This window comes from Hydractinia symbiolongicarpus, chromosome 5 (genome assembly GCF_029227915.1).
Source record: "Hydractinia symbiolongicarpus strain clone_291-10 chromosome 5, HSymV2.1, whole genome shotgun sequence".
Classification (NCBI taxonomy): Eukaryota; Metazoa; Cnidaria; class Hydrozoa; order Anthoathecata; family Hydractiniidae; genus Hydractinia; species Hydractinia symbiolongicarpus.
The window spans coordinates 13113580-13123002 of NC_079879.1; the positions used below are offsets into that span (position 1 = coordinate 13113580).

General features: G+C 32.6%; 1 protein-coding gene across 1 annotated transcript; it reads left to right on the forward strand.

The window, feature by feature from the left end:
- The first annotated feature begins 1796 nt into the window (after nt 1–1796).
- Nucleotides 1797–8560, forward strand: LOC130644875 (T-box transcription factor T homolog 1-like). Its single transcript, XM_057450650.1, has 7 exons — nt 1797–2538; nt 3996–4260; nt 4725–4865; nt 5100–5161; nt 7033–7091; nt 7207–7323; nt 7440–8560. The coding sequence occupies exons 1-7, from the start codon at nt 2237–2239 to the stop codon at nt 7697–7699; spliced, it is 1206 nt and encodes a 401-aa protein (XP_057306633.1). The 5' UTR covers nt 1797–2236; the 3' UTR covers nt 7700–8560.
- Nucleotides 8561–9423: the final 863 nt, after the last annotated feature.

Here is a 9423-nt window from a genome sequence, read left to right on the forward strand (position 1 = left end):
ACTAAGACTTATCGGAGATAAATAATTCGCTGAGTAAGATCATTGCTATTTGATTTTTCCTGAACTTCTGTATAATAGAGATAATCCGTAATTTAGAATTTTTTGTATTCTATAATCGAAGCGGTTTTAATTTGTAAAAAAAATTAATAATCGATTTTATAAATTGATTTGAGACACACCGCGTAATAAAGAAAAGGTCAAAAAAAGGCGGTAAACTCTTTTCAAGATAAGAAACTTTCGACTGACTTTCTTGAAAATGATGAAAAGCGCTTGTACAAATAAGACCGTGTTTAATCGACAATACAAAAAAAACTTTTAGAATACATAAAAACTTTGTATAAAAGAACGTTATCAAAGAACGAAAATATGCAAATAAAATACAGAAATAAATATTAAAGTTAAATAAATATAACTTTTTTCTTGTTTTTACCGACAATTTTTAAAATGAATGTGGCGTGGTGTAATTGATAGCTTGGTTTTGTGTACATAATATCGAAAATTATACTCTTTGATATATAATCAACAAATCGACGATGTACAATTTCCTATATTGACTACACAATTTCAATAATGTAAATTTATATTTTGGAGCAAATTCTAAAAACTATCGCTTTCTATTTTTGCTAAATATTATTTTCGAGTTTTGCAACTGACTCAACAGTTGCCATAGTTGCTTTAAACCCCCGTCGCTACTGGAAAGCTATCACGGCAATGAATTCGCAACCAAAACAAAATGGCAGCTGTCTTACGTCATTTTTGTTACGCGTGACATGTTCCGTCTTGTTAGAAATTAATAGCATAAAGTTAAACATTTGTTTTTATATGTTCTCGTAAACCTAACGAATCTACCAAGTAGGCGAACGAATAACGTGCCTTATTTCACTGATATGGTCTAATCTTCAATATTGAGAGATAATTATTTTTTTAACGCGTGATTAAAAACCGAAGTATCAATTTTTGAAAGTTTATCCGTTAATAATTTGAATGAAGCCAGGTGTGATAAAATAAAATAAACATAACTGATAATGATAGGGTAGTTTTTATTCACTCGTTAACGCTACCTCCCATGAGAGTTTATAAAGCCGAAAAAGCACGCGGTAGATTAGACAGGATTTTATCCTCGCATAGATTGGCTCATCCCAATTACTGAATTCGTTAGCGAGGAGCAAACATCATGGCTTGTGTACATGAATCACATTTTTTACGCTCGATATGCTAATGACTTTAATGTTCTCTTTTAATCGCAGTTCCTAAGTAACTTCCTTAAGGATCTATGCTTAAACTTCGTGTTAGTAATATAATCATGAAAATCGGCTGTCGGCAAAATCAAACAAAGCTTTGTTTACATTTTCGAACAATACATTAATAAAGAGGAGGGCAACCCGTCATTTATACCAATAAATGTCGGCATGAACTGTATTACTCTTATTTTAGTATAACAATGGAAATATGAATAATGTGGATAAAGGAGTTGAATTGAAGCATTGTTCTGGGAACAAATAATTAAACGTATGTGCGCCGGACGAGTTAATAAGTGCAGAGGGATATCGCGAATAAATACCGACTTTTTGAAACTGCGCTAAAATTTATTAGTTCGAGTTTTGCTTACGGTGCATTATGTTGTGTTTTGTTTTTTGTTGTTTTGTTTTGTTTTGTTTTTGTAAAAAATTTTAATACAGTATATTGAATTATTATTTTCTTTATATACTAATCAATTATACCCTTTATTTTTTAAAATTTCATTATTCAAGTTATTACAAAAACATTATTAAAAAAAGAAAGAAAAGTAATATATATATTCCATAGTGTTTGATAGTGTTCATTTGGAGTTGGTAACTGTTTAGGTTCAAAGCACGTGTTGGAAGGCTTTCAGGTGATCGAGCTTCTGTGTCTATCCGTTTTGTATAGTGTCGCAAAGGTTACATGAAAAACATTACTTGAATTTGAAGGGATTATAAAAACAACAAGAGTCCGGCTACAGTGTTTGGTTTGTATTCTGTTGTTTGTACTGTTCGGAGACAGTGAAGATTGAAGTTATCTTGTTTTATTCAAGTCTGACCCCGGGACAGCTTTTGTGTTTATTGACAACTTGTGCAAATATACAAACAGGAAGATTTCGTTAGAAATTTCTGACATTCACTTCAACTGATAGTTTGAACTCATTCATATAACAAATTTTTATCGTCTAGATCAAGTTAAAAAGGCTTAACAAATTTAAAGAAATAACAATTACTCGATGTATTGCAAATTAGACGACGCTGATATGACCCCAACTTCGTTTTCAATGAATACGATTTTAACAAATGAGAAACAAAAGCTGGCTGAGAATCAGATAGAAAGCGAGAAATTACACAATGAAGAAGACACACGTCAAAGTGGAGTTAAAAAAGAAGAACTGAAGAAAATTGAGGATGATAAACCGAAAAAGGAAGAACTTTCTAGCGAAGCGAAGCATGTACACGTCAATTTAGAGGAATCTGAACTTTGGAAGAAGTTTAAATCTCTTACCAATGAAATGATTGTCACCAAAAATGGAAGGTATTATTTCTTTTCTCTTTATATCTTATATTATTCTTTAATATATATTAGAGTAGAACAAAGTAAAAAGTGCGCCATGACGAAGTAGTTAGAGAGTAAAACGTTGTAGAATCCCAACAGTTTGTGACCATGAATGTTTTAAATATTTTAGGTAACTTTTAGTGTCGGCCAAGCTTTTTAGCAATTTGATTAAGCTAAATTGCTATTTGTATCCAAGATCAAAAAAATTAATATCTATAATATGTAAAACAAAAAACAACAACAATAAACTTCGGTAAATTCTCTGAGATTTTTTTTAGAAAAATATAAAATTTATATTAAATGAAGGATTTTTTAAAGGCAAATTTCTTTTGTTTTTTTCTTAACCAAGTCATTCAGACTTTTGTGATTTTTCTTTGATGACAAAAGAGTACGAAGATGACAAGGATCGCAAAATTACGTCTTTTTACACCAGAAAGGATAATTACTCGATAGTTTGTCCCTGGGGAGTGATGCTTTCTATTTACAGTCCTCGGTGCTAATTATGGCAGGTGTGAAGCGGCGAGCTTTTAATGTGTGGCGGCTGAAGAAAAAATAATGAATGAATGATAAGAAAAAAAGTGTTATCGGTTCCCTAAGCTAGAGGAGATTTCCTGGGAAGGTAGTAAATGAGAGAGAAAAAGGGATTTATTCTAAAGATTAAGTTAGACGCTGTAATAAAAGTTACATTTTTGTGGTCCTGTTTTATTTTTACACGCTTGGTTATATTTTAAAGTCAAAACTCTAAATGGTGGGAGTAAAGGCTAAAAATATGAACAAAAGTATTTGTTGACCTGACGCATTAGCGAGCTATCCTAAAGATAACATAACGTTTGATATAAAAGCTCTCTTGTTTCTTTATTCCTCCATTACATTTTGTTCAAATATTTTTCCGAAGTGTGATTAATAATGAAAAGACTTGTTCAGTCGGCGCAGTAACTGTATAGCGCGCTATGTCAACAAAAACAATTTATTTCGACATAAAAATGTCTAATTCCAAGGGCGCTTTTTAGATTTGGAAAGAATCTATTTTAAACGATTAGGAATTATAAGTAATGAAGCCTAAAAATCAATCCGTATCCATGTTAGGTGTTGTACTTTGTTTTAGTTGTCTTATGACACTGTAATCATTCAAAGGAAATGCCGCCATTTTGATTGATGAGTCATTCTGCGTCATTATCACATTTGGGTTCTCTGAATTTGCGTAAAATTTGTCATGGAGCCCCGTTATGTATAAAACGGTTAATAAATTTAACCCTCTCTTGGCCTTGGAAAATCAGTCCGAAAAATGTATTTTGTTCATTTTGTTTATTTTGTCAAAGAAATAACAAGATTTCATGATATTTCCCTTTTTCTTTCTGAGGGTTTAAAATTAAAAATATCACCCAACTTGAAATAATACGGACTGGGTGAATGTTCAAATCTCCATTCAATTTTAGACGAATGTTTCCGGTCTTGAAATTAAACATCCGAGGACTGGAGCCGCACGCCATGTATTCAATACTGCTCGACTTCGTCGCTGTTGAGGATCACCGCTGGAAGTATGTTAATGGGGAATGGGTAGCAGGTGGTAAACCGGAGCCAGCTACGACCAGTTCTGTATACATTCACCCTGATTCGCCAAACTTTGGGACACACTGGATGAAGAGTGCTGTATCGTTTACTAAGGTTAAGCTGACCAATAAAATGAATGGAGAAGGACAGGCGAGTTGATTTCATTATTTGTGATTTCAAGTGTTGAAATAGTATATTTTATCACGAGTAAGGGGATCAGCTATTTCCTTTCTGTGAAGGATTGAAGCAAGTTTCTTAAAGTGTACTTCCGAGTTGCCCATTTCTATTTGCTTGACTTTTAATTTCTTGGATAAAAAAGGTCACACGATCATTTTATTGAATGCCAATAAACGATATTTTGTTATTGAATAAAGATTTCGATTTTAAACTTTGCTTTAAAGAACATTAGACTGCGTTTGACCAAAAAATAGGGAACGTTAAGAACAAGCTCAATTTGGTAGCTTTTTTTAGGGACAACCCATTATAAAAAGTATAAATAGCAATTTCTACGTGATTTCCATTAAAAAGAGCATATTCGTTTTTTCAACAATTCAATATAAAAAGTGTAAACCGTCATTTACTCAGATGGCTAATCAATTTTGTTTTAAATTTAGGTCATGCTAAATTCTCTACATAAATATCAACCGCGCATTCATATCATCAGAGTTGGAGCACCAGAAGGAGAGAGAACGATTAGTACCCATACCTTTCCAGAAACACAATTCATAGCTGTAACTGCTTATCAAAATGAGGAGGTAAGCGCCACCGTGCAATACATCAACGAATTAAAAGTACAGTTAAAAAGAAACATTTTGCATTGCCAACTTCAAAAAATTAAATGTCGGTATATAGCAAGTTTGCTATAGATTTCTGAATAATTCTGGCCATTATATTGGACATAAATTCCAAGTTGATATTAGAATCCCTGAGTATCGCTGCACGAGTTTGCCAAAACATTCTAAAAAGAGGATTTTATTTTTCACATTTAGATTACAGGTTTAAAGATCCAATACAACCCCTTTGCAAAGGCCTTCCTAGATGCCAAAGAACGGTAAGTGTAGAATCATCCTTAAATTTTTGTTTTGAACTTGAGTGAGTTCTGATTGTAATGTAATTACGTTTTTAATCTATCTTGTCCTAACGGAAGATAAACAGGCTTTCGGCCATTTGCATCTTATTAAATATCTATTTTTATTCATAGGTTTAGCTAATAATATCGTTTGATATTTCCGTAATAAAAAACAAAAAACAGAATGACTGATTTATTATCATTATTATTTCGCTTTGGTCGCGTTCACCATGGCAACGAAATGTCATTTTCCCAGAGTTTTGAACTCGATCAAAAAATGTCGGCAATTCTTTCACATTGTTTTGTTTTAAGCAATTTGTTTATATCGTTGAAATAAAGAAAAATAATATATACAAAAAAGTTTCTTTCGTGTTTGTTGATTTTATAATTGTTTAGTGTCAATAAATTTCATTAACTTTTTAAAAAAAAGACCTATTTTGAATCAATTTTTCTTGTTGATTTTACAAGTGCTTTTGTTTCTATTCTTTGGAAATTTCGGTAAAAAGTTCTTTCTTTAAAAAAAGAACTTTTCTTTTTTGTATGTATATACGTATTTCGTTTACAAATGCAATACCGCCTATCCTATTTATTGGTCTGGGAAACATATTTTTTTTATTTGCCACATTTCGGGATATGCGGTGTGTTTTGTGAACGAATTTGGGCAGGTTTTGTTCTTTTGCTTGCTTTACAAAAATGCGGATTATTAATCATCATTTTAACTTTTTTATTAAATAAATATAGTGACTAACTTATATGACACTCCCAAAAACACAAAAGCGCCTTTTAAGATTTAACATTGCAAACATTAAAATCATCTTTTCCAATTTTTTATTTTTAAAAACATCCAGCTTTCCTTCCTGTTTGAGCTGGGAGTAGTGAGGGGTGAATTCCCCTGGATTTTCACATACTTTAGTTAATATCAAATGCTATGGTATTTCAAAATTCAGGAAAGTCAATTTTTCGACTTCCTTATTTCTTTCTACAAAATGAAAGTCGTGTATTATTCTTTAAAGTCAGCGAAATGATGATTTGAATTCATCCATGCTTCCGTCATTCATCAAGAGGATTTATTTAATAATATTAAAAGGGGATATTAATTATATCAACTCATGAAGACCTTATAAAGTTTTCTTTAACCATTCTAAGTAATACGTATTGTCGGCAAGGGTTTTACGAATTTCCGAAATATGAACTTTATGAAATTGATCTAACTGTATCTCATTGTAAGAAAGCGTCGGCTATTTCGTTTGTTGAGAAAAAAACAACTTTGTAATTTTTAAGTATAAAAAAAGGAACATATTTTTTTTATTATTTCTTACAATATGTTTATATATTAACTTATTAATTTGTTCGCATTCCTAACTAATTGATACAGAGAAACACATGCGATCGAACAATCTTTACATCAAAGATAAATCTTTTATGAAGTTCGTAAATTGTTTTTGAACCTTTACAACTTAAATTAAGAAATTCCGCCTCGCTCTTTGAAAGAGATCCTACCTTGTCAATACAATAGTACCAAAAATATGGCGGCGTTTGGTGATTTTTTAATCTTTATTTAAGAAATCTTTTTTCCTACTGCCTATCCTATAACCCACCCCTCCTACCGCTCCCACCTTATGCCCCACCCTTCCTTATTAACGGACACCCGCCCACGAATAGACAACTACACTTCAACTTGGCAGATCCCATTCTTAAAATTAGTTTTTCTTTTTTCTTTTGCGCAGTTTACTTAAAGATTTAGTATGGCTTTTGAGGGATTTTAGAATAAAAAACGTACAATTTTGTTGATAATATACATTTCCTTAGAAAGATCACTTCTCGATTATTATTTATTTATTTATTTATTTTAGTTCTGAACACAAGGATTTGCTGTACGAGAGGGATGCTTTGAACCAATTAGCTTCAAGCTGTGAGTAACTTACTTATGACAAAATGACTACTTCTTTTTTGTTTTTGTTTTTTTTTATTCTTTTTTTGTCCTTTTGTTACTCATGATCTTTATCGCCGCATATTTGATTTTCTAGACGGTTATTACCCATCTATGATGTCACCGGTCACGCGCGCGATGGGGTGTGACAATCTACGCAACCATCGCGCGTCGCCCTACCCGTCTCCGTATCAAAGACCGGATTTAATGGGAGGTAAAAATATTATTCCTTTTTTTAGTCTTCCTGATAAATAAATAAAGTTCAGGCATTATGTTTTATTATTCCAAACTTTTAATACTATATTTATTTGACATTGTTGTTTTTGTTAGGGTGCCCTACATATTATCGCGAGTCTAGTCCTCCCTTCATGAACCCATGTATCCAAAACAATACCTGGCCTTTACATCATTTAAATTACGGCTCTCCAATGACAACGGCACCACTTAAACCAGATGACGTTATTCAACAAAGTGTCGCCGTCAGTTCGTTTGCTTCGACGTTAGGACAGTTTCCAACTGGAAAACAAACAGGAGTGGATCCCAACGCCAACCCGTGGAATCATTCGCTAGTGTATCCTTCAAACATTTAAAGATTGTTATCTATATAGAAAGTGAGTAAAAATTCAAAAAAGCACAGCGGAAACAAATATGGCAACCTCCCATTTCGGCGATTTAATTTGCTACGGCACGCCTTTCAGATGGGCAAAGAGTAAGACGGAAGTTAAAAATTTCTCTTGCTTAGATATATTATGATTATGATCTAAGGATCTCAAAATTTAAAGAAAAAAAACGTGCCGCGACATCGTGATTGTTGTTTATTGTTTCCATAGCAAGTGGATACGACTTGACGGACGTGTGACGTAGGCAATAATTCCGAGGTGGCACGTCATATATTTTAATATAAAACCTTAATATATCAAATATTAACTTATTTATTATTTTTATAGGAATTTATAGTGTACATTCACACGCGGTATAAATATTCAAAAATGTACAGCTTTTTTTCTTATTTTTAATTTTTTTAGCACGGTTGATAAAGGAACCTATTTTTATATATGATTCTGGCTTAGGTTAATTTGAAAATCAGAATTTTGATGTGGTGTCCTTTAAGTTAAAAGTCTCTCCCTCATGCCATCAATTTTTATCTCTTCGCCCCCACACCCCCTCTCCTACAAAAGAAAACCGTGATCCCTTGTTAGTGTATAGTTCTCCCCCCACTCATTTCCTTCTTCATAAGAGGACACCAAGTCAAATTTCAAATGTAAAAATTCTGTAATGCTCCAACGGCTACTTTGGCACGTCGTCTAATCAAGTATAACTATTTTCTGGAAAAGGTTCACGTAAATATATTATTTGGAAGGTTAATCTTGTAAAAACTGAGAAAGTGAATATTGTAAATATTAAGCACAAGATAGAATAACATAAACTGAGTTTTATCGGTGATAGATAAAGTATTTGTCTTTTTTTTATTTTTATTTGCAAATTTAGATTAGACCTATTCATAGTATCTGTGCAAATGACTACCCAGTTGAAATTTCTTTCCATACCACCTCCACAAGAGCATAACCGCCGTAATACAAGAATTATCTGCTATACCAGAACAGCTGATTAGTATTTAGCAACATGCACTTTCTTCCTATCTTGAACACCTTAATCTAAATTTCCCGTACCTCAGAGACGCACTTTGGTTCAATTTTGTCTCTTTTAAGATAATTTACTCTTTTTATCTCGAACTAAACCCAACCCGAACAAATTTTCAGGTCTCTTGTGAGTTCGAGATAGAGAAAGACAAACACCTAGTTTAAGCCCTTTTCAAAATGAAATTTATTGGAGTTTTTAGCGATTCTAAACAATATTTTAAAACAAATTTAAGAAGATCTTCCAGGGTTTGTTGCTAGGATACCATAGCTTATTGTGATTAATTTAATGGCAAAAATCACTGGAGACGAGGCTTGACATTTAGTCTCGACTCTAGTCTAGGGTATTTATGCAGTTTAAGTAAAATAGGATTCGAAGTGAAACGTCTCCGAACAATCTGCAAAAATAAATACGCATCAGATCTTTTAGCTTAGCTGATATTTGTGGAAGAAAAATGAAATCAGGGTCAGGCAAAATCAACAACGATTTAACTTTAGATTCTGTTCACTGCAACTTGTTGCCAAGCTCTTGCATTTTTAACATTGACACGAGCAAGGTGAAAATGTAAAAGCATGTGACCTCTGGAATAAAATTTGTATAGTTTCGTTCACTGTTTTTTACAAATACAATTCATCTGCGGAGAAGATACCAAAACCGCGAGAAGGAGAGCTTAAAA

Coding starts and splice junctions, on each gene's coding strand:
- LOC130644875 (XM_057450650.1), top strand. CDS start 2,237: ATGTATTGCAAATTAGACGACGCTGATATGACCCCAACTTCGTTTTCA. Junction 2,539..3,995: donor ATTGTCACCAAAAATGGAAG/GTATTATTTCTT, acceptor ATTCAATTTTAG/ACGAATGTTTCCGGTCTTGA. Junction 4,866..5,099: donor CTGCTTATCAAAATGAGGAG/GTAAGCGCCACC, acceptor TTTCACATTTAG/ATTACAGGTTTAAAGATCCA.